This window comes from Puntigrus tetrazona, chromosome 6 (assembly GCF_018831695.1).
Source record: "Puntigrus tetrazona isolate hp1 chromosome 6, ASM1883169v1, whole genome shotgun sequence".
NCBI lineage: Eukaryota > Metazoa > Chordata > Actinopteri > Cypriniformes > Cyprinidae > Puntigrus > Puntigrus tetrazona.
The window spans coordinates 24,143,451-24,169,446 of NC_056704.1; the positions used below are offsets into that span (position 1 = coordinate 24,143,451).

The following is a 25,996-nucleotide window of genomic DNA, read 5'->3' on the forward strand; positions in this document are numbered from 1 at the left end:
CTGAAACTTTGTCAGGTAAAGACTGTGGAAGTTCATGTTGTCATTGTACAAAGTGCAATTGACGAAAGAGGCCCAAAAGGAAAGACACCGCTATACAAAAATGATCCAAACAGCATTAATATATGTATGCGAACTTCCAAAAGAATTTTCTAAATCATCCGTTTTTACTGTATATTATTGATTATTAGAAAAAAAAAAATCACTCATAATCAAAATTCTGATGATCGTCTCACTATTTGATTTTATGTATTATGTTGCAGTTCCTAAAAAAAAAAAAAAAAAAAAAAAAAAAAAAAAAAAACTAGTTTAGATTTATTAATTCGCCAAAGCCAATGTTTACTTGTTTTTGGCACTCGACGAGTGTTAATTTTGGCCCCTGCACACAAGCGATTCTGATCTCGAGCCATTCTAATTTGTGTCACGTTGTAAGACAGAGCCGCTTGTAGCTGTTTGACCGGATTCGCTTTCGCCTCTGTAATTCTTATATCAAGATCGAAGTCTCAAAGGGCGCCAATAGCTCTCTATTGTTGCTTCATTTTCAGCAACTCATCCAAAGATACATTTTTCCAATTGTGGAATGTCAGAAATTTCCCACAGCTAGTCTGATTATGTTTTCCGTTGTTCAACAGTTCCACCTCACACCTCGTCTTTGCCAGAAAAACTTCTGTGTTGAGAAAGACTTGTGGAAAACATGTCAGAGTATGTTTACTTTTGAACATTGTAAAATTACCCCCTTGGCAGCGTGTAACCACTATGTGGTTAGTGTTGAAATTTATGTATGTTCCTAAACAGAATCGGCTAACATTTTAATTAGCGCACTAATCCGTACAAGGACGTATTGATGGAGTCAAGGCGCTGAAAGTTAAAATAGCATTCAAAACTTTTGTTCTTTGGCGAAGACTTTGTGTATATTCGCAGAGTCACGTGATCATGTCTTCAGAGTCCAATATGTGTGTGGTCTTTACAACTGCGTTCATTTTCAGTCAAATGTCCAAGATACCCATCTTGTTATGCTGAAAACAAACCAGCTGTTTTAAAGATGAAAAAGCGTGAGCAACTGGATTTTAAAATGTTAATATTGAAGTAAAAAATTAGCTTAAAAATTCAATGTAGCAATATAGGCATTGATTAGGGTAGCCTAAAATTTGTATAACCTCACATTTTACACTTTTAGCGTATAACTGTTTGTGCTACGGACTTTAATATTATTAGAAGTTAAGTTGACACCCCAGCTGAATACAGTAAAAATAATTAAACAATACATATCACCATACTGCCCAGTTGATTGAACACAATAAGAATTGCAAGCTCTTTTCACGTTTTCTAATATGCTATGTTTAAATATGCAAATGAGGTGTTATCTAATTAAATATGCAATAGTTTGTATACAGTTTTAGAACAAATCCCTCTGTAAGAATCTGATCAAACAGACTGTAAAGATATGGATTTAGGGGTAGACACGGTTAACCATTACTATTATTATAATCTTAGTGGTGGTTACACTCTCATTTATTGCCGTGCTACATGGTCACAAAATGTTTTATGTATTATGATTTAAAAACAAGTGATTTTTTAAGCCATCGAAATGCGAACAGCAGTGAAAGAGAACTTATTTTGCTATACTGTATGTGCACTTGAAGACGGTGCTCAGGGCGCATACTTATTTTTGACACTTTATAGTACTGAACGGTTAAATACACACACTTGTATGTGTCAAAATACCCATCTTTGCAAGCATCCTCATGAACAGCAATTTTGGCCTTAAATGAAAGCAAACGGCTGCGAAAGAAAATGCGTAACAGCATACTATGTTATACAGGCAGGGACAGCTAAATCACTTTTGTAACTTTAATAATAATAATAATAATTTATATAAATATATATAATTTGCACTGTGAAGAATACACAGTATTTTTATACATTGTTTACTTAATACATAGCATTTCTTATTTATTTGTTCTACTACTTTACATTTTGCATGTTATTCATTTTTTCTTATTTAATCTCTGACTGTTTAATTTTTACATTTTGTCTAGTAGAATTTTTTTTTAATACTGACAGTGGTGTCAATGATGAAATTTCTATCAAACATCATAAAGACCTTATTTACGAAGAAACAACTATATTGTGATACATGTCATTACAGTGAAACAAAATTAGTCGTATTGTGATATGTTTTTTGTCATATCGCTCACCTCTATATGGATTTTAGTTGAAATCTACAGGCGCAAATAGACAGAGTGCTATAAAAGATAGTTTCTTTTCACCAGTCTGAAAATATACTTCATGAAAATTGTAGAAAAATGTATGTCTAGTCTTAAACCATGAATGTGTGTGTGCAAGCGGTAAAGGTATTACTTTTCTAAGCAATTTTAATTACAGTTTTTATATGGCAAAAGTGACATTCACTGGATTTTGCATATTAAGCAAACATTATCTCATCCTCACAATTCTTTAAACCAAGTACCAGTTACTACTACACCACTTGAAACTACTTTGCGTCTTTATGGAGACTCTTGCTCAAACAGGAAAGACGCAATGGGAACAGTGCACTTCCCACTGCAGGCTTTAGCCCACAGATCCACAGCAAGTGTTTGGTCTTGAGGGCAGATTTATAGGGGAGATAAGCGTTATATATACGTGACCTTTGGGGACGAGTGTGGCTTGGCTCGTAGAAGAGGGAGGGTGGAAGAGTTAGCACGCTTGCTGTCAGACGGAGCTTACAGGCCGGCGGCGTTGGATTAACACATAAAAACTCTTATCTTGTGAGTCAGCTGGCAAGAATGTAGCTCTTCCAAAACTTCCAAAACAGAGGCACGACAGCACTACAGGGAAGAGAAACGGAGCTCTTTATCTTTGTTGAGATGGAGATCTACGAAGAGATATAAAAAGCACCTTAGCAACTGCAAATGCTCCTAATAGCAATACTCTAGCAACCAGCCATTTCCCAGAAAGAACTATGGTCGTAAGTTTAATTGAATTAACTACCGTAGCTAACAATGCTTTTGGAAAACACACCCTAAAGCAACATTTTAGCAACAATACCCAGAATTAGATATAGGGTGTTTAGGATGGTTGTCAGGTTGTTGGTATTCAGTTGCTAGACGACAGGCCCATCCATAGTGTCTACAACATAACTACTTGACTTTACACTTAAGTGAATTGGGACTGAATTTGTAAAACTTTAAAAATGTACGATATTTAAACCATGAAGATGCGACCCGAACATCATTCTTAAACGATCAATGGGGCTTCATGTGAAAACAGGCAGTTGAGAACAAACCAATTCATATGCATTTGCCAACAATTCGATAAACCATAAAGTAGTTCGGATTTGCCATGCAACTATGCTTAAAGCTGCAGTCTGTAACTTTTAAAAAAAATGTAAAAATTATTAAATTTTTGAGCAAGTACATAACCAGACAGTTACCTATTTAGCGTGAATTTGAGTCATAGGTTTTTGTGGGGAATTCAAGCATGGCGCAGAGTTATTAAGTCATGTCTGTAAACAAAGAAGTTGTCCCAACTAGTATGCTATATCGTATGTGAAGATGCTGCAGGTGAAGGATTGTTTGAACACCCGACCCGACCCGTTTCGGTGCGTGTCCCTTTAAATGATAATGAGCTCAGTGTTAGATACGACTGATATTTTCACTATTATATCCAACAACAAAACACCTCAATCGTTTAGGAGACATTCTTGTCTATACCTGCTTCGGGATTTAAACAACAGTGTACTTGGGAAAAAAAAAACAATTAATAAAAAAAACACTGGGTGGATTTTCAGCATTATAGGGTAGACACTGCCAAGACACATTTCAGTGCAAACAGCACGTAAAAGTGAATTTTGCATCCTTTAAGTACTTCAGCTGAACTTGATTCAGAGTTTAAGAAGCTGTGTCGACCTTGATTTAATGCAATTTTGAGGACTAGTGCATTATTGAGTCTACATTCAAATCTGATAAAAAAGCTGAAGTTTTTCCTTTGCATTGTTGAATATTTTTACATACGGATGGCAACACTTTCAAAACTGCAAAATCAACCATAAAATGCTGCGATGTCATTTTTTAAAGAAACACCACTCGCCTTCGCACATATGCATTCGTCAAGCATTTGCGCAAGCCTACAGATTGACCACATAATACACACATGCACGGTTTTTTAGTTGAAAACAGTGTTGTGTAAACGCCTCTTCAGTGCAATATAAGAGAGGCGTGATATGCCGTAATACAGACATAGCTTTAATTTAACACCGCAAACGCTTGCGTAGGATCTCATGCAAACGCTATTTGCTTGGCTGTCACTAGCTTTTGTTACACTCTGAAGCTTAAGCCTGCAGTAAACTGCCAACCTGAACAAATCCAGACCCCCAGAGAGCGACAGTTAAGACACCCTCAAATGTACTTAATCCAGCTGTAGGCCACCAGCTCAGTGAAGGCCCGCGATTACATCAAACGAAACATGCCTTCATCCTTAACAGGCATTCGCCGGGGTTGTTTTTCTGGGATGTAAACCTCTTTAAGCAGTGTTTGTTTGTAAATAGATCACTGAATAAACATTATAAGCGCTGGATAAACATCACCGTCTTTTTGGCTCTTTTCTACTCTACATGCTTAGTACCTTATGGAGCTTCATACAGATCCTGCATGACCCTGTCTGACCGTTGAATGGACGACTGCCAAAGAAAGCAGGTGGTAGCGGGACCTTTGATGATCAGACACTATGCATTCATCTCATATGTAGCTGTGAACATCCATGTCCATGCCAAATATGTTGAGAGGAATAGCTGCGCTTTAAAGACGCTGGAGCAAAACCTGGGAAAGAATTTTGAACAATACCGTGTAACTTCAGAAGCCATCTTAGGCAATAAAACACATGATTTTAACAAGCTTTAAAAACTGATGTTAAAAAAACAACTACATGCATTTCTGTTCTTGTCATTTTCTTTAAATGTAATTGGTAGCGCTCACAGCAGGACAGGTTGTTTAGAGGTGGGTAAAATAAAACAGTATTCCACCGTATTTTTTCTCGTAATGCAAGTGTGTTTGCAGCAATTTGTACTTTTTATAGGTTGGGTCATACACAGACTGGGATACGCAAGCCGTCCGCCATGTTGTAGCAGTCAACTTGATGTCATTCACATTATGAACACACTGGTTTGTAGCCAGAACCATTGCCCGGTATAACTATAAAGTGAAATATAACAATACTGTAACTACATTAGTGTCAACCTTAACGCAGAATTATGTTCCGTTTATAATAAGCATACTGAAGGTTTGTAGTCTGACACTTTAAATAACTGAGCTTTTAATTTAAAGCAGGACTGATTATTAAAATCATTCTAAAAGTGATTTGATCAATATTGTTCCTCTATAGTTATCATTATAGTTGTGGCGTAAACAGAATTTTTAAACCGTTATCTTTATTGTTATAGTCGTTGTCCTTAGTGTGAATTAGATTTGGAAAATATAATTTAAATCTATTTCATTTGTAGAACAGCATACCATTATAACATATCGTATAATCATATATATCATATACATCAACAGATTGATATTTATGACCACAACCGCAATGCATGAATGTCTTTTCTAATGTAATTCTTGATGACAATGCCTTCAAGGCTTCATTCTGTAAGACGAAAATAAAGATGATACGAAAGACTACAGTATTGTATGAACACAGAATTTCATCTGTGCAACGAACTCACCCTCATGCTGTGGATCTGAACTTGGTTTAGTGAGGTCCTCTAAAAACAGACACATGATTTACTGCCGAATCTTCAGGGTACACAAGGCCAGTCTTTTTCTTCAGTGATTGCATCAGCACTATATCACTGTGGCAACCTGCCCTGCGGCCATAGCAGACATATTTAAGCAGGATTAGAGGCAGTCACGGCACAGAGGTTGAGAAACGGGCATTTAGTAAACATGTTCGTATTGACTTCTGCTCTTCTACTAGGCCATGTCAAGAGGCATTAAATACTATGGAAAAAGAGACGGCAAAGTACGTCAAAGAGCCATAACATTTTTATTATCAGTACAGGTGGCTAACGGGCACCTTACACATGTTACATGTACAGTAGTGTTTTCAAGTGCAAGTATGTGTGAGTGTGTGTACATCAGACGTTTGCTAGTTGATGCCACAGGCAGGAGGGCATAAAACTCTCCATCTTGTCTGCAAAAAAGCCCAGTGGTGCAAAAAGGGTGCTGAAGAACTGCAGACAGACAGAGGAGAGAGACAGAGAGAGAAAACAGATAGATCTGAATGAATAATCACAAACATTTTAAATGTCATTTTTAATTATTAATTATAATTTTACATTTCTAAATAGGTGTACTTGTTGTAAATGTAACCACATTTGAGTGGAAAGCATACATTATAAATACTGATATATATATATATATATATATTTAGGACTTTGTATTAATTTAAGATTTTGTATTTTATTTACAAATATTACAGTTTCATGTAATTTTAGGTTATAGCTTAGGTTTTAGGAAAAACATAAAAATAAATTATAGTCAATAATAATTGACACTGAATATTACTAAATATTTTAGGTTTCATTTTCGAATTCTGGTCGAGCCTGTACAGTAGTTTGGTGTTGTAGTACAGTAAATACCTTTTTACCAAACAATAATTTTGTAAAATGAATGATTTCTAAATTGAAGTATGACCATGGAAGCTGTGAGCTGATGTTGAGCTGTGGAAGAAAATAATGCGAAAGCTTATTCGGTGTACCTTAGCAACAAGCTGTCAGAAAGTTGCCTTTAAAGTGTCTGAAGTGCTAGACATAAGTATGATAGAGTTTGTCCCTCTGGGATACTACATGGAGGTCCTGACAGACACAAACAAGAGGAGAGAAAAAAAAAAAAAACTCTGGATGGCAACCAACCTCAGGACTATAAAACTGGCGTGAAACAGTTCCTTTGAAAAACACTGAAACGTCCACGATTCAATCCACCATAAACAAGCCTCTAATGTGTTTATGAAGCGATACGTTTCACGGATGAACAGATGTTTATGACGGAATATGGGAAAGGAAGCCCGGGGCAGCGTGTCGGAGAGGGAGGAAAACGGGAAGACTGGAGGCTGGAGAGGTATCATCCATTTTAACCCAGATCCAGGAAATAGATAGTGCTAGCGTAAATACATGTTGTAACATGACAAATGAGGTTGATAAAAAGATAAAGGCCAATGAGGCTGCATGTCCTCACATTCAGGAGTTTATTGCAATTACAAATTAGGGCATTGTTCCCCAAGGAAAACAAGATGTTTGGAGTGGAAGGGGAACAAAGCTTGTGTGTATGTGCGCGGGCAAGTGAGGGAGTATACTGGGAAAAGAGCAAGTCAGAGGCGAAGCCCTTCCGTGGCGTCTAGTGCAGCAACTCAAGCTCGTTCTGAAATCAATCACTCGCTATTAATTCACTCAAATGAATGTAAACAACGATAAGAGAAGAACACACCGCCATGAAATGGGCATCGCGGCCTTTGGAAAGGCTAAAGGTTGTTGTAAAAACAATTCAAAGGCCTGTTTGGTTCGCTTTCCGTTCTGCTACCTACCTCTTGAGTTCTCAGTCAATCTATACACATCTGTACACATAGAGTTTGTATTTATATAGGTAATTATTATACTTACACACACACAAACAGAGAGCAGAAGTGATATAGTGATATATATATATATATATATATATATATATATATATATATATATATATATATATATATATATATATATATATATATATATATATATATAGTTTCTGCATTTTTCCTTAAATATATACATGTTATGCAATCAAAAACCTTTATTTTAGATGCAATTAATCGCTTAACAGCACTGAAAATAATAAATTCACAAATTAATAATTTGTATATTTGAATTATTCATTATTTTGAAAATTCTCTCCTACTATACTTGAAATGCAAAAGCCTCTAAGTGTCACTTCTAAAATGTCACCTTTTATTAGGCTCCTATATTATATGATACATACATATACTAGCATACCATTGGCTGAGACTTTGTTCTTATATTGCAAAACAACTAAATGTTTATCTTGGGAGTTCAGTGATTGTGTACTTTCTCTTCTAAACAAAAAAAGGAATAAATAAGGGAATAAAGGGACAAGAGGAAAGCCACAAAGAAGGCATGCAGATACTCACGGCTTTGACGAAGACCCCCATGAGCTCTGGGAACTGGTGTGTGAGCATGGCCAACATGGCACAGAAGGAGCACAGGCCTGCTGTGAAGAGGATGAAGAAAGGAAGCTCCTTCTTCGGATACACTGAGACCTCGTGAAATGCTGGAAGAAAAACACAGATTTATCTTAAAAACTAACAATAAATACCCTATTTTCCTGATGTTTTTATTCATTCTCAATCCACTTGACTTTAACACTCTATAATTATGCAAAAGGTGCGGTTATATTTGGCTCAGGGAAATTTCTGGGGCGAAATGCCATCATTCTATTAAGAATCTACACAATCCGGAGTTTGCAATCCATGCAAACCATTACACAGATTTGTGAATTTGCCACACTGACCAACAGAAAGCTGCTTTGTTCGAAAGTGACGTCTGCCGTGCTTTCTCTCTACACTATTGACAATGGGCCTATTTTTTGCATGTGCATGAAATCACTCTAAAGCAACGGCACATGAACAATTTATACATAACAATGGATATATAAAACTATATAGTGTATACTTACAAGGCAGAAGCTCTCTGTCTGCAGTTTCTGTGCATCCCGGGTAAGGATAGAAGAGATGACCCTTTTCCAGGGGGTATGGAATAATCCGGAAAGCTACAAAAGTCAAAAAGGTGTCAACTAATATCAAGTGGGATGAATTACATTTTGTTTTACAGTAAACAGCTTACAACAAAGCACATTTGATTTCAGATAGTGCATGACTATATTAGCACACCATGCTTTTTTTAAAGGGCTAGTTCACCCCAAAATGAATATTTTGTCATTAATCCATGTCGTAAAAGCTTTATTCACCTTTGGGACACAATTAAAGATATTTTGGATGAAAAAATAGTGTATTATTATTATGAATGTCCCACTGACTGCCAAGTAAACAACAGAAAAGTATGAAAGACATTGTCAGAATAGTCCATCTGCCATCATAAGCTTATGAAGATGAAGTATTCTGATGATGTCCTTCATACTTTTCTGCACCTTGACAATGTAATTTACTTGACAGTCAATGAGACAGAGTCCTGGGACTTCATCCAAAATATCCAAAAGAAGCTTTTATTGGTTTGGAACGACATGGGGGTAAGTGATTAATGACATAATATATTTATTTTGGGGTGGAGTCTTTGATTACCTTGAAATTACTTGTAATTCTTATGGTAGATGAGTATGGTAATCATCATATTCCTCACATCTATGTGAAAAAGAACAGATGTACATACTGCCTTCCCAGGTGCAGTGCAGCAGGTTGAGCGCCCCTTCTGCCCGTTTCCAGTGCTGCAGGTGAAAGAAAGCGTACGCCACCGCCTCACTGTCTCCCCTCTTCAAAATATGCTCAGGTGGCAAAATCAGACTCTTCATTTCTAATAAATACTGCAATGAAACACAAAACAAAAAACACTTTTAAATTACATTAACTCAACGAAACGAAAATTAAGCATTCTCAATTCCTATTACCATAATTCACAAAGTAATATAGAAAGAGTTATTTTTAAATATATAAATAGCATTTATAATATTACATTATTAATGTGGTCTTTAAATACACACACACACACACAAACATAAAAACGATCAAACTTGAACGCATTAATGCCAACGAGTAAGGCAATCATGTATCATTAAAATATTGTTCATTAAACCTATTCATAAAAAAAAAAATTAATTATTCTTTATTTTCTTAAAGCAAAATATAATGTTCATAATATGTTCATAATAACACTGTATATTAAGTAATTTACTAACAATTTACTAACATACTCCATACGAGAGCTTCACACTTATACTGAGCCTGTATACTTGAATACTCCCCTGCTCTGGGCCCCGGGGTAAATGTTGTGGAGGGCAATACAGCAGGATTAAATGGTATTATCCAGAGGATAACCTATCCAAATGCTCCTGGCTGTGATTACGGTACATTGCAGCTCAATTTGACCGATTTCATCTGCAATGGGTCAAGTGCACTTTCTGAATTATGAACAAACATCCAAACACATCTTTCAGTAACTATCACCATGTTGGATATGTCATATGCACGCAGACATGGGTAATTTAGCTTTATGATCATGCTGACATTCGACAGGCAGCTGTTCTACACAACATGCCCGCACACAAACACGGCCACCTCTTTTAATGGCGGATCAAGTGTCAGTGATGGGTCTCTTTTATGTGGAGGTTCCTCCTAAGCCCCTGCTGAACTCCCATAAGCCTATGTCTCAGTCTGTCTCGTATCTCTTTTCACTTGACCGTACAGACCCTGTACGATGACATCACGCTACGGTGGTCTTGAAGATGCAAAGGCGAGGTACAGGCTCACACTGACAGATGACATCAGGCATGTCAAATTGAACATTTAAGAGATCAATTCAATATTTAACAATAAAAATGCATTTAATAATCACAACTATTACTCACTATAAATATGAAAAAAAGATACATTACTGTTCAAAATGAAGCATTGGTGAGCACAAGAGACGTCTTTTTGAAGTAGTGTACGTTGTCAACTTAATATAAAATAAAAAATGTATATTACAGTAATCTTCACTGGATTCAGTACAATGACAATGCATTAAAGAAACTACTTGACGTGTTTTCTTTACAGCTGATTATATATTTTGCTCACATTTGGGGGAAAGTCCCATTAAAATGTTTGAAAACCACCAGCATGAGCAAGACGTAGGAAAAACCATTGTATTTAGCAAGTAATCAAGTGTCTTTTACTTTTATGATAATAAACAAAAAAAAAATAAATAAATATATATATATATATATATATATATATATATATATATATATATATATATATATATATATATATCTTATTGCTTGTGTAATAATAGCATTATTAATAACAGCATTGCCCAGATTTTGTAAGTGCACACCTTTAATAATCTATAAAGCTGGATTTATAACCTTAGAGCACACTATTAAGTCTCTGGTGATCACGCATTTGTAATAGTAATACTACTGACATCCAACACCCATTTTGCTCATTCCGGATCATCCTTTTCGCTCAAGGGCCGATCTGGCAAATGAAAGACCAGGTGTACGTGTGCGTCTCAAACAGGTGCACTTTGTAGTCTGATACAGCATGTCTGAGTTGCACGCATGTGCGTAAACACCCCTCAACTGAGCCGGTGTTTTTGGGTGTGAAAAGGTTAAACACTTTGAAGTCCGATCTAGTGTTTTGAAAGGTTGCAAGTTGGAACCAGGTACAAAGAAAGAAATAGTTGATGAGGGTCTAAACATCTTTAAAGAGCAAAAAGAAAAATCAAAGGTGATACAACTTAAGCCCCAAACACAGCTTATGAAAATCTTGGGTCGACGAGCCCACCTGCAATTATGTGAAACTGAACGAAGCACTCCTGAAGTGAATATTAGAAAGGTTTCTGTTGAGTGCAGTGTGCTTCAACAGCATCACCTCCTGGTCATGACAATGTGTGTGCGCTCATGAATAACAGTGAGATACAGCTGGTGTGTAAAAATAAACTTCATTGTACATCATAGTAAAAAAAATAACTATACTTAAATATATTTAAAATTAATTTATTTCTTGCTAAGTATCCTACAAATATATATATATATATATATATATATATATATATATATATATATATATATATATATATATATATATATATATATATATATATATATATATACATACATTAAAAAATGCAACTGTTTTCAACATTGATAATAATAAGAAATGTCTGTGGAGCAGCAAATATGAGGAATAAATGATATTTTAAAAATAAAACAGTAATTTCACATTGTAATCATATTTTATTATATTACTTTTTTAATGCAGCCTTGGTGAGCAAAAGAGACATATTGTACTAAAATGAACACCTAGTTTTACAGATAAGGCTTAAGCCTAGTCCTATACTAAAATGCAAATCTGAAAGAAACTTGCACTGACTGATCTTAACATGTCAGTGCCTTTGTTTTGTCTTAAGATGCACACCAGTAATGCTTTTTTCTAAAGGCATGTTCATAGAAATTATTTAAATGTCCTAATCGAACTATGGTTTAATCCTGGCTTAGGCTAAGCTTTGTCTATGAAACCGGGCCTAAAAGCAATATTATTGACCCCAAATTTGTAATAGGTAGTGTATAAGAAACACAATTTAACATATTGTTATTAATAAGTTTTAACTCTTGGCCATGAGTTATGAATCTGTAAATGTTTTCAGCTTGTTTCAACGCCGTGTGACGCAGAAAGTTAATGTTGGACCCTTTAAAAGAATCATTCGAACCTTTGGTACGTGTGGGTTGAACTCCACAGCTCTGTGTATGGCCTCTACTGCATTCATCTCTGCTGTGCTGAGACCTCGTCTAGACGCTGCTTCAGGTGAAAACCTGTCATACAACACACATACAGACTCATTCAGCAAACTGTCATCTATAAGCATCACCTATGCTATGGTAATACACTATTCAATATTGTGCATAGCTAAAAAAAAAAAAAAAAAAACATAGGGTGCTGAAGACTTACTTATCTGACACTGCTCTGGCTTTCAGTAAGGCAGATGTGTAGCATATAGTAGCTGATTTTGGCAAGCTGATATCTGAGGGGAGAAACATCAGACAGTTAATAAAAAGGATACTAGCATCCTTGTCCTCTGTGAAATGTAAAGTAACATGACAGCTAAATGAGCGTACCGTCATATTTTGCGAGGACTGCTTGTACATCAGCATAGGCCTGCAGCTCTAATAATGCTTCTAAAAGGTTCTCGTGAATATTTAACATTCCCAGTAAGGGGAATTCTTTCATTAACTGTGCAAGAAAACAAGAAAATGACAATATTAGACAACGGAGCATAATTCAAGTGCACAATACTACTGTAATACTGTTTTCTAATAATAATTTTAAAAAATGTATGTAAAATACAATGAAATGTAAAATAAAATAAAAAAAATAATAAAATATGTCCAGTAGTATATTACAATTCAAGAACATGCTCCAAAGTATTCATTAAAAAAAAATAAAAAATTGTGTTCAATTACTATACCAATGATTCCATAACATTTTTGCATAAAAAATAATACACTACATTTTTAGAAATTTTATTCAATCTATTTTTCTATGTGACAAGGCATAAGATATTGCAATGGACACTTTTTACAGCCACAACACTTAAACATAGCAAGTGGCATATTGCTTCGCTCACATCTCTCATCATCTTTACAGCTTCTTTGATGCGACCCAGTTTTCTTGCACACATGGCCAGTCTCCGCTTGATGTAGACCACAAGATTGGTGTCTTTACCGGCTGTGAAAGCAACGATAAGAAGCAACAGTGTGAGTTAGTGTATGCTGACTAAACGTGTGTGTGTGTGACAGTGTGAAAGTTTCATACCACTCTTAAGCGCTTGTTTAAAAAGCCGTTCAGCTTCTGTGATGGTTGTGGCTTCCTCCTCGGCCAGGAGCACATATGCTGCAGCACATCTGCAATGAATGAGTCATATGCTTAGGAGTCAGAAAAAGACAATTTAATGCAAATATAAAAAGATGCATTGATGACAATATTATAGCCGACATAGAAAAAAACTGTAATTACTTCTATGTTATGGTCAATAACAATACATGGCTTATAATACAATAACATACAGTAAGTATTAAATATAATAAAAATAATTTAAATAATCAAAAAATGTATCAACATTATAATGTGCACAATGTGAAAAAACATACTAATAATAAATTTGAAAATCTTAATAGTGCTATCAAATTATTGGTATATTATATTTGAGATTATGTGAATATTATGTGTTAAGATTAGCTTTAAGTGACTTTAAGTGAAAATGAGCATGCAAAATTACATTTCTAATATATTATATGATAAAACAGATATAAATGCAATTAAAAAATAAAAACAGAAAAACTAAAATCCATGTTCACATGTGGCTGATACAGAACGCCAGTAATTAAATAACGATACATGGCATATATTACAAATTCCTGCTATTGTATATTTAAATAAATAAAAATATAACATAAAAATTAAAACAGGCCATTTTAAAATTACAAGTAACAAGTGATCATCTTATAACTCACATTATGAAAAACTTAACATAAATTAAACATAAGCTTCTCTATACTTATTCTATAATATTCTATATTATTTATTTTACAATTAACAAATGGCAAAAAAGGCCTCTAACACTAGCTTGCTTTATTTTTTTTCTATTCTATACATTTTCTTTTATTTATTATAAAATTAAAAAAAACCTTGCTACACGTACTGCGTTAAGCTAACCGAGACCTGTCATAGCACTCGTTTGTTCATCTTGATTGCTTCTATTGTCCTTTTTTGTAAGTTGCTTTGAATCAGCTATGAATGATATTATATTGACTAGTTTAAAAATGTAAAATTGAATTAAAATAGCCAAATAAGCAAAATGGTACCAACGTTTTATGCTTTCCTTGTTCATGTATTTTTATTGCCGTTTATTAAACGGACCATTTCATCTGTAAATTGTGACTGCATGAGTCATGGCTGAAGTTGGTAAATTTAATAAAATCAGAAGGATGCGTGGAACTCACTCGCGGTTCAGTTCGATTGCCTGGTAAGCTGCTCGAATGCGTGCCTGCGGGTTCCTCTCCCTCCAGGCCTTCTGCATTACTGCAGAACAAACAAGAGAGATTAAACATCAGTTTTGATTAAACCTAGGTGCTTTTTTTCAGGCGGAAGGGCATGAGCCTAACCAGAGTCCTCCGGTCTGAGTTGCTGAGTGTCTCCCAAGAAGAAGGTCTGATGATCTTGTGCTGATAAATTCATGTCATAGTATGTCAGGGGCTCTTTTCCCGTCACCCAAGTGTACCTGGAATAAAGGATCGTGAATGAAATATTTTTTTAAATAATAGAATTATGTCATATTTAAAAACAAAAAAAAAAATCTATATACCTGCTGTACTCTGCACCTCTGAATAGGTTCAGTGGGTTCCTCCACACTTTGCATTCTGAAAAAAAAAAAAATAATAGCTGCATATTCCGTTCACGTCATGATATTTAGAAACATAAACATGTAGTAATTTTCAAAAACCTGCAACGTTGGTTCTTGGCTCGGTATCGCCGTTTACAGAAGAGAAGAGCCCCGCAGAGCTACTGTTCTCCACTCCTCCCAGAAGAGGGCGCAAGTGACTGACAGACACCTGCTCTATGAAGGACGTGCCGTACTTTCTGAAGTACCACCACTCAAATATCTGAAAACAAACACAAAGAGCGTGACATTACACAGCTTTGAGACCGAAGTCAGTGGTTTAGTATTGTTAGTACTTATTTTATTAAGCATAAGGTTATTTGAAATGCAATTCACCAAACCCCTCCCAAAAAAAGACTCACCAATATAAGGCCCGAGATGAGCGAGGAGGTTCCGGTCAGCGCGACATAGAATTTAGGCGTAAGAGTGTTTAAAAACACAGACGCTGTGGAAGTACAACAATGTCATAAGACAAAGAAAGGCATCATTTTTACATGCATGCAAAAAATGCCTAAAGTAGTGCTGTCGAATGATTAATCGAATCCAAAATAAATGTTTTTATTTATATAATGTGTACTGTGTATATTTATGCATGTATGTATACATAATAAATGCACAAGCATGTATATTTCAGTAAAATATGCTGCTTATGTAATAAATTAAATTATCATAAATATATGTAAATACATGCAAGTATTTTTTAAATATATACTGCATTTGTGTGTATTAATATATACATAACATCTGTAAACAATAACATTTTTGTTTTGCATGCAATTAACAACAATTAGGCAATAATAACAATTATATATATATATAGTGGAAGTATTTAAATATATAATATATTTAAATATATAATAATTAAACACATAAAACATACAAAAAAGGCCAGAAACTCTCTCAAACAAATGATTATACCCATATCCTGCATAAGTTATTATTATAAACTGATTACATTCACAATGAATATTATAATTAATTTTGAAATTACCGCTAAATAATGCTTCTATGCAAACATCAAAAAAAAAATATTAGTCAATTCTTTACGTTATAATACATATTTCATATATTTTATAATATATTATATTTTACACTGAGTAATTGAAGTGTTGCTTTGTGAAAAAAATGTTGTAGGACTGCTTTTTTACATTAATTTACTAAAAAAAATTCTACATTTACATCTAGTCATAAATATTCTGCCTTTAATTATAATCTAATGAAATATAAAAGCAGTTTATATATTAGCAAGTAGCTTATATAAATTCACATGCAAGTTAGATTATATATTTTTTGGTATAAAAACACATTTTTATTTGTTTTCCGTTTCATATGTTAGCAAAATCCTCCTCTAAATAATGCTACTACTCCAACATCACGTGCACACCGCACTCTGTAAAAGTTAAAACATTTGAGATTAATACCATAACAAAATTATGACGCATTGCGCGGTGCACTGATTTCAGAATCACATCAAACTTACAAAACATAACATTTCATAGACTTGCATCTGACAGCTGCTTTTATCTGAAGCAAACATCACGTTCAGCGACTCGCTAATGAATATAAACGCAGGTCTGCTTCTCTCACAGTGCTATAGCACGACTTCAAACAACTGCACGACTATACACTGCACGACTCGAGTGCTGTTATGATCATTAATGGCAATTTAGAGTCATTTTGGCCACTTGACATCTCCAGTCACCATTCACTGACATTTGCATGGAAACTCCGACCAGCGCTGACTCCTTTTTTTCTCTCCTTTCATATCCCACAGAATATTAAACGCACGCGGGTTTGCACGGAGACGAGAGAACTGGCGTATCCGTGTGAACTTTTCCTTCAACGAGCAGACAGATATCTAGTGTTGAGCTGTAAACATCCATAGAGCTGATCACAAACACATACCTGCGTTAACGGTCTCCTGCAGCTTCAGGGGGCTCCTCAGCACGTAAACCATCGTTAAGACCATGGCGAACCAAAGCGCGCAAATGTACGTCCACGACCAGCACAGCCACGATTTTAATTTCTCCGTGAAACCGGGTGATTGAGGATTACTGCCACTGCTGTCCGCCATCTTTCACCGACTAGCCGTAAACATTAGAATTGTGGGATAGTGGAGGAGAGAGTGCCGTACCGACGCTCTCCATCAGAGGGCGCAGCTCCCGTTCATTTATACCCGACGCTTTTCAAAATAGCATACTGCAGTGTATACTACAGTATATACTTCTTTTAAGTGAAACGCAAAGCTGGCTAATCAGAATATCGTTCTGACCTACTAGTGTTTTAAAGAATATAAACTTAAAATCAATTCAGAGGAAAAAATACAAATAGTGGAAAATAAAACTAAATAAAAATACATGTAAAAATAATTTCTGAGTTGTAGATGAATAGAGAAGAATATATTTTTAATCTTTTAAAATCCTTATTGTAGCAAGAACGAAACAAATACTCTAGCATGAGTGTAGAAATGCGTCAATTTAACACATTTTTAATGCATCAATTATAAAATCTATAATATTTTGATATAATAATACAGAAAGCGGTTTTGTCATTTGAAAAAAATATATATATATACACAATTTTGAATACTAAAACAACTAATGTTAAACTGAATCGGGGGCCAAATTTTAGAATTCATTATGCTTCACTAAATTATTTAAAAAAATGGGCATCAGAGCAAATTTAAACCCCTCCTTTTAAGTAAAACTGCATTTTAATTATGACATTAAACGGTTTTACAATACATTATAAATAACAGTAATGAAGTCAGTTTGGTGCAAATCATTTATTCCTCTGGGATCATATTTGTTCTTACATTTTGTAAAAAATAGTTAGCAATAAAAGCTAGGGTAGGAGGCTGAAGTGAGGGGTAACAAATATTCTGTGTAACTGCATACAGTATATATACCAATCTTAGACACCAGAGTACGACGCGGGACCATTTCCACACAGAACAGTAACCTGAAATGACTTACTGTACAAATACAACGCTCACTTTGGCACAACCCTCTCTCTGATCAATTGACAGCACATTCAAATGATGGCACCTTACATCGCTTTAAAAAAAAAAAATCTTTAGGTTGGAAAACAACACAGTGATGACCAACTGATGACATTCATTGTGACCAGCCAGAGAGATTTGATGGGCTACGTATCGATAAACTATATCTTATGACTCAACATGAAGTAAAACTTTGCGGAGTAGCTAAAAAAAGTAAACAAAGTGGACTCAATTGATCATATGGGCTAAGTGCAATAAAAGTTCAGTGTGTCAAGCACTGGGAACGCTGATCTAGGGGGAGCATAAGTGATATTAGGGGGCCATTTATGACGCTGTACACTGGTGTCGTGGGAGGTATTTGTTCAACAGCAAAACCGTTTGCTAAACCCATTAAAACAAGCTTGCAGCCCCCCTACAATACAGAAAAGGAGGCAGTCTCTTCAGCTGAGGTCAAACCGTGGCTTCTGGAAAACAAACGAACGAAAAAAAAGGACAGACACATTTTTAGCACACTTCTTGAAGGACCTTCTAGCCTTGGCCCTGCCCTTGATTCAGGTATAGGTTCAGGTTTAGAAATGGGCCCATCGTAGCTTGTCTCTTTGCTTGTAACGCGAGCAGGAGAGGAGGCATGCCGTGTGTCTAAGCGTTTTGCATCTCTTTGCCGATCTTGTAGCTGAGGATCTTGTTCCAGTCGATCTTGGTACGGGTGACGGGAAGCTGCCGGCGTAAGGCCTTGAAGGTGGTGTCAGACATGGTCTGGTAGTTCTCGCTGATGGCCGTCTGGAAGGCAAACGGCAGGAAATCTCACTCTATGACTTTTCACGCAGCGCAGATCTGATCAGATGTTTTAAAACACTTTAGTTCTTCCTCCGTCAAGACTAGCATGCCACTGCAGTAACTGCAATAATATAATGAGCAAGCAATCAAAAAAAATCAACAAACCTGATATTCATTCTCAGCGTTTTCAATGATTTTGACAAAGTCCTTGGCAGTCTGTACCTCATTCTGTTGAAAAAGAAGAGCACAAGTAATTATCAAATGACCAAAAGTGGTACATTTGAACACTCATAATTCCTAAAAAGAAGTTGCAAACGTATTTCTAACAGTGCTCGTTTCTTTTAGTGATTTAATTAGTTCCTTTTGGTCATAATTAAGTGGATTTCATACTTTCTTCTCAACAAAGAAGCATATGGTGCCAGTACAACAAAATTAAAAGGAAAATGAAGAACGTCAGGTGTTTCACTGATGCTTTTTATAATTTTTTTGTCATCCTCATGTCATTAGTGAGTTTTGGGAATTTGGGAAAAGAGATTTGTAAACTAAATTTATAAATGAAGAATTAGAACTGTACATTCCTTTAAAAAAAAAAAAAAAAAAAAAGCTATATTAATTTATACCACTTTAACGAAAAAAGTTTAAAAGCTTAAGAAAATCCATTCAAAAGTTTGGGGTTTGGCAAGTATTTTTTCCATGTTGTTGAAAGAAGACTCATAAAGTCAGCAATTATTTAATAAAAATAAAAAAACCCAAACCAACAGTAAAATCAGTAATACTATGAAGACTGACAAACTTTTCAATGGTAGCTTAAACTTAACTGGAGTACGTAACTTTTTTTTTGTGTTCAAAATTTATATAACACAAATCCATTTTCCAAATCGTGTTTTTGGCTTGTCCTGATTAACTACGGTACACCTGTAATAAATGTTAACATTTCGACTGGTTGGGGTAAGTACCGCTGCGGAGTGATTCCCCATAGTCGTAAACAGAGAGAAGTATCTCCGGCTACGATGTTCTTCCACAAGACGCTTTTATTAACTAGAGCGCCACATGTTACGGACTGCATCTTAATCTTAACCAGCAAGTATCATTCTGACATGCCAGGCAGCAACAATTCAAAAGTCCACAAACAGATGTACCAAACAAACACCAAGTGCTTCACAACAGCACCGCACCCACTGTCATAAGACAAGTCTTTCATAGGGCAGCCGGATCTGTTCCTTCATTAGACGGGCTGTTTGTGTTCAACTGACTCACGAACAGGAAGAACGCTCACTCAAGAACCCAAGCAGCTCAGGCTCGAATAACTTACAGAGATGATCAGAGACTCTTGCACGTCCTTGTGGCTGACCAGCTGCACGTTGCCGTCCTCATAGTAATGAACCTGGATCTTCAGGACTCCCACCACCTGAGCAGTGGGCTGAGAAATGGAAAACTTCCATTCCGATCGGCAGCGGCCGTTCCTGCACGCAGACAAAAATGGAGGAAGTGTTCCGCTAATTGGTCTTACGGACAAGAAGAACGAGACTGATGGCATTTCTATTACTACAGAAGCCAACGGGGCATGCAATCCATCATAATTACTATAGTATGCAAAAACTATTCAGTGTTTAGTTTCTAGAAATCCACGTCATGGATATAACACGGCATCTCAGCGTCTGTGCACAATGCTTGAAGATGACGTTCTTTTATGCCGCTAAGCCGTGTGATATCTGTATGTGTGAAAGAGCAAAGCTAGATTGTCAGGACTACGAGTAGGTGACCTTTGCAGTCTAGTGCACCTGCTCTTCATTCAAAAGACACATAATAGTCTCCAGATACAGTAGGGTCATGATCTGGGTGGGTGCAGAGCTCATTCCTCGCATCTGAAGATCATATATCATACTTGGAACAAAGCCAGTAACTGCGTCAGACATACAGTATCACGCAAGGCAAAAAGTGAACAACTATTATGATTGGTATTAGTCAAAAGTACACGTAATTATTATTCCACAAGAGCAAGCACAAGAGGATTTCTCTCAACCAACTTCAACGGATGAATCCTGAGAAATCAAACAATAATGTCACTGCCAGGGTTTTATCTTTAGCTAAATGCGAAACAATAAAAACGTTAGGTTAGATAAAATAGATTTAATTTATATGTATAGTAGGAATATAGTGATATATATTTTATACCAGCTTGCTGCCAGGTCTACATAAGGTTGAGTACTTAAGTACATGGTGCGTAAGAGCATAGTGTACACTGCATCATTTGGGACACAGTTTAGGAGTATGTGCTTGCTATTATTATTATTTCTGAATTTTAATTTTTTGAGGAGGTAAGAAATGATATCGGTAAATTACCAGAAATTTTTGGGTTGAAACTGATGACCTTCGATACAAGCAATGATAGTTTGCTGTCCATCGATGGTTTTCCCATAAACCTAAAAACAATGCAAGAATCTGTCAGCAAAAAACACTGAGAACTTTATTATATGAGCTATTTCTTTAACAAGAGAAAACGAGAGCTAGTGAACTCACAGTGCAGACTCCAGTGGGGTAATGATCTTTGACGTACGCCCTCAGAGCTTCGTCACAAGCCTCCCTCCACGGCCTGAGGGCCGCCTCACCCTCATGAGACTGCAGCTCGGTCGCCTCTTTTCTCAGGTGGTCAAACTTGAACGACTGTTTCTTGCGAGGGTCAAAAAACCGTCCGTGGCCAAGGTCTCCGTGCTCTGTGATCAAAACCTGCAGCTCGGAAGCATTTCATACAACGTTCAAGTTTAAACAGACTCTTCTTATGTACTGTGAAAGTTGTAGTTGTGCATTTGGCAACTGATTGAAATGATCTCAATAGCATTGTATTTCTGAACAAAATGTACAGTAAAGTACACTGGCACATCAAGCACGATGTGACTGTGTGAATGCATGTTAAGAAATTCAGTTCAATTTCAGTTCAAAAGTGATTGTTGCAATCACCTGATCTTCACTTCCATCAAGTTTAGCAGGCGTGAACTGATCCATGTTGTACTGGGCAAAGGCACTGTCACAAACAGAAAACAACGCGTTTAATGTAATGCATTCATAATTCGTGACGTTATCAATTCATCATTCATTACTGTTTCACAAAATTTGAACTAACTTAAATAAAGGGCTTTGATAAAGCCACAGAGCTACACATACCACTTCTCTATAGATCTATTCATACTGTGAATGGGTATCTGAACTGAAAGAGACACTGAAAACCGGTTGTGTACTCATGTAATCTTTTGAAGAGAATTTATTTTGCTTGTAGAAGCAGCCAGGCAGGATAGTATTATAACATGCATTCATATACTGTAATAAATACAGGCTACTCACTGAGCCGCCCCTTCCCTGAGCAGATTGTCATTATTGAGCAGTAGCCGCACATCTGAAACCAAAGAAAAGACGTGGTGTGATATCATGAGAAAGTCAGACAGCAATTCATATAGTGACATAAAAATATATTCCTCCTAACGTAACACTGTTCAAAAAAACAGGGGGCCGTAAGATTTTTTTTTTTGGTTTTTAAAAGAAATTAAAACTTTATAAATTGTATCACAATTTACAATTAAGACATGCATACAGACAAAAAAAAATTAACAATTGTTTTTTGAGCAGCAAATCGACAATATTAGCATGATTTCTGAAGGATCATGTGACACTGAAGACTGGCGTATTTATGCTGAAAATTCAACTTACCATCACATAAATAAATTACATTTTAAAATACATTCAAACTAAAAGCTGATGAATTGTAATAGTATTTCACAATAATACTGTTTTTACTGTTATTCAATCAAATAAATGCAATCTTGGTGAAGATAAGAGACTTCCTACACAAACATTAAAATCTATTAAAATCAAACTGTCTGAATAAGTAATTGTTTTGTTGCTTGTTATGCCCGTAGAGTGTATATGATGCATGAATATTTTACCATTGAAGACTTCGTTGAACTCTCCAGGGGGTGCGTGGATGATAAAATTTGCAGCAATGCGGACCTGAGGAAAAAAACAAAAGCACTTGTGAAGAAAACAAGAGCACTGTTTGCACACGCAAAACTCACAACCGAGGAGTCAATTGTTTATTCAAACTATTGCAGAAAACACCTCAAAAATACCCAAGAAAAACTGTCTTGTTCAAGAACAGGCGGAATGGGGTGTTCTGCGCATACAAGCGATTTTTAATGAACCCCAGCCTAATGCCACTGTCACTCCTTTCCAGAGACTCTAGGAGCTACAAGCAACTTAAAAAACACATATCGACTAAAGGAAGCTGGTGTGTCTTTGTGCTTCCTTTGAAAACAGGTCAACTGCTACCTGAGATGACAGACTGAGCCCCTCTCTGTGCCACAACCTTAGAAGGCTGTAGAAATAAGGCTTTTCTTAGCAGTGCACATGTAAGCATTAAGGGCAGGTGACAGAGAGTCAAGCCCTGGCTCCAATGACGATTCCCATTCTGGCCCCGTTCCAGCACTTCCGAATGTGAAAACCTCTACAGGGTCTGCCAAAAACAGACTAACGACAAACAAAGAGCACCTGTAGAGCATTCTGTCCACCAACAAGTATAATCGAGCTGCAGATCAATAAATAAATCACGGTGGAAATGCAACATAATGGTTTAAAATCACACTGTAAGACCTTAAGAAAACGTGTCACTGCTTATGCATCATATAACAACTTTTAGTTCTGTGTTAAGTCTAGATGTAATCCAGGATGTCTAGGGTTTTATTTCTCCAAAGCATTCATTTCATCACAGCTAAAACGGGTGCAACAAAAACAGGCTTTTCTGATGGGTGCCATTTCCTATATTATGCTGTTAGTAACACATGCAAAAACACAAACAAAAAAAATATTGGTTAGACGTTTGGAGACAGTATATATCATGAGTGACTGAAACTGAAAATTCAGTTGTGCATCACAGGAATAAATTAAGTTTTAAAATACTGTACAATAGAGACTCTTCAAAAACTGAGCCAATAATTTTAAAAGAAAACGTGTATATGCATTTCTATAAATATAAAATACACCATTTTACAAACATTAAGAAATAGAAACGGCCAGTAAATGATACAGCATCTATGTGGAAAATCTGTTCATAGAAAACAAAGCATACATTCACCTTTTTTTCCAATCACAAGATGACTAAAATAATTGCTAATCTTGGTTTCCTTGTCCGATCACATGCTCAAACAAGTTACTGATACCGATTACTGATAGGCAGTGAGAAATATGACAAAACATCTAAATACTTAGTGCATTTTGCATACTTATCCTGTATTATCATGTACAGCTAATAATTTCATTGCTGCTTTTTTTTTAATCATAGAAAACCTGTGCCTTGCAGCACAAGACAAGTTTTTGTCTATCTTCCACTCCTACTGGCGGGCTGAATAATACAACAGTGAAATCTAAATATCACATCTAGCCAATCTTGAGCAGTTTGCAGCTGCAACACTTTTCACATCTAAGCATTTCTGAAATGCTTCTCCCCTCCTTCAACTGGCCTCAACACGACTGTTTTCCGAAGGCGGAGGGGGGAGTCCGCGGATTAGAACAGCCTTCGACTCGCGCCGGCTCGGCGGCGGAGGGAGGGGGCGTGAGACAGGAAAGAGCCGCTCGCATGTAAGAGCATGCAGAAAGAGGGCTGGGTCGCCGACACTCAGCTGAGAATACAAACAATACCAGAGCCGAGGTTGCGCCCCTGTTTTTTTTTTTTATTGAAAAAAACCCACTTCCTCTTGATCTCCAAAACGACATGTAAATGTAGACATTTATATATTGTATACCATTACAAACAAATACATAACGCGGGAAAACTGATCTTAAATAAGTTTTTGTATGAAAATTAACTGTGCTAAAACACTAAGTTATGAGAGAAAATATCAAAAAAGTGAATGGTCACAAATATATACGAAAATATTTCATAGTGTTGTCTTAAGTTGTTGTCGTTTGATGAAGTGATTTTTCCTGGTTAAGATGCACCAGCCTCTCCTAACAGACCATAAACTGAATAATACTTCCCATGTTGAAGTGAAATCGCAAATACTATGTTATAGAAAAAAAATTCTACATAGAGTAGTTAAGTATTAGTAATATTTATCTCTAATCTCATTCGCTATACACACAGTCTAGCGCCTGTTAGGAGTGCGATCATCGATTAGATCGAGTTTCAGTTAGCTTGCTAGCTTCCTTAGCAGGCTGTTTATCGAGGATTTTGCGAACATTTTGTGTACGTAGTAACATTTATGACATGTTCGTGAGAATAAATCAGTTGTGCATGTCTCAGCAACAGTGGAGGGAAGATAAATCACTGAATAATCCTGAATCGATAATCACATACCTTCTCTTCGTCGGAAAGCTGTTCCTCAAAGTCCGCCATCTTGGCTCAACTGGACCTACCCTGTCAAACTGCATCACGGGAAAACCATCCTAAACATGACAAAAGAGTTCGAAGTTATTACACTTTGTATACCTTATAAGCTTTAATGGAAAAAAAAACGTTGGCACTGACCTTACGGATACGTTTTTGTTTTTCATAATAATTTGATTCAGTAAATGTTTCTTTCAAATTTTGTCATTCGTGTTTTAAAGACTTTGTATCAAATATATAACCCTTTACACGGTTATTCAGGTATATTACAGGTAGAAGTTTTGTATCCTATTTATGCCCCAGAATTTCTATTATATTATAATGTGTTGCTCTCAATACGAAATGTTTCAAAGCCTCTCCATAAGTATGACATACCAAATATTTATTTAGATTTATTTTATTTTGTGCCTTTTTATGATACTACTATTATAAACTATTTTACCTAGCATAAACTGTTCATAGTGTCTAAATTTCCATTATATATTATAATCTACTCAATAAAAATTTAATCAGTCCATATTTGGTTATGATCAATAGTTTCTCTGACTTGACGGAAATAGAGATGTCTAGTTTCCAGATTGTAGATTTACCGATCCTCATTGAGTTTTGAATGAAATAACCCCATCCGGATAATTAACTATCCATGAAAAGTGTATCT

General features: G+C 35.9%; 2 protein-coding genes across 2 annotated transcripts; both read right to left on the bottom strand.

Moving 5' to 3' along the window:
• Nucleotides 1-6,006: 6,006 nt before the first annotated feature.
• st7l (suppression of tumorigenicity 7 like) lies at nucleotides 6,007-17,308 on the bottom strand. Its single transcript, XM_043241015.1, has 15 exons — nucleotides 17,093-17,308; nucleotides 15,550-15,632; nucleotides 15,251-15,410; nucleotides 15,113-15,167; nucleotides 14,913-15,028; nucleotides 14,751-14,829; nucleotides 13,564-13,652; nucleotides 13,376-13,476; nucleotides 12,867-12,981; nucleotides 12,700-12,772; nucleotides 12,461-12,563; nucleotides 9,425-9,575; nucleotides 8,715-8,807; nucleotides 8,170-8,309; nucleotides 6,007-6,217 (listed from the first exon to the last, which is right to left on the bottom strand). The coding sequence occupies exons 1-15, from the start codon at nucleotides 17,259-17,261 to the stop codon at nucleotides 6,122-6,124; spliced, it is 1,623 nt and encodes a 540-aa protein (XP_043096950.1). The 5' UTR covers nucleotides 17,262-17,308; the 3' UTR covers nucleotides 6,007-6,121.
• A 649-nt stretch (nucleotides 17,309-17,957) lies between these two features.
• capza1a (capping actin protein of muscle Z-line subunit alpha 1a) lies at nucleotides 17,958-25,403 on the bottom strand. The gene is made up of 9 exons (XM_043242509.1): nucleotides 25,309-25,403; nucleotides 22,904-22,967; nucleotides 22,305-22,356; nucleotides 21,924-21,987; nucleotides 21,486-21,692; nucleotides 21,309-21,388; nucleotides 20,278-20,428; nucleotides 19,131-19,193; nucleotides 17,958-18,968 (listed from the first exon to the last, which is right to left on the bottom strand). The coding sequence occupies exons 1-9, from the start codon at nucleotides 25,345-25,347 to the stop codon at nucleotides 18,828-18,830; spliced, it is 861 nt and encodes a 286-aa protein (XP_043098444.1). The 5' UTR covers nucleotides 25,348-25,403; the 3' UTR covers nucleotides 17,958-18,827.
• Nucleotides 25,404-25,996: the final 593 nt, after the last annotated feature.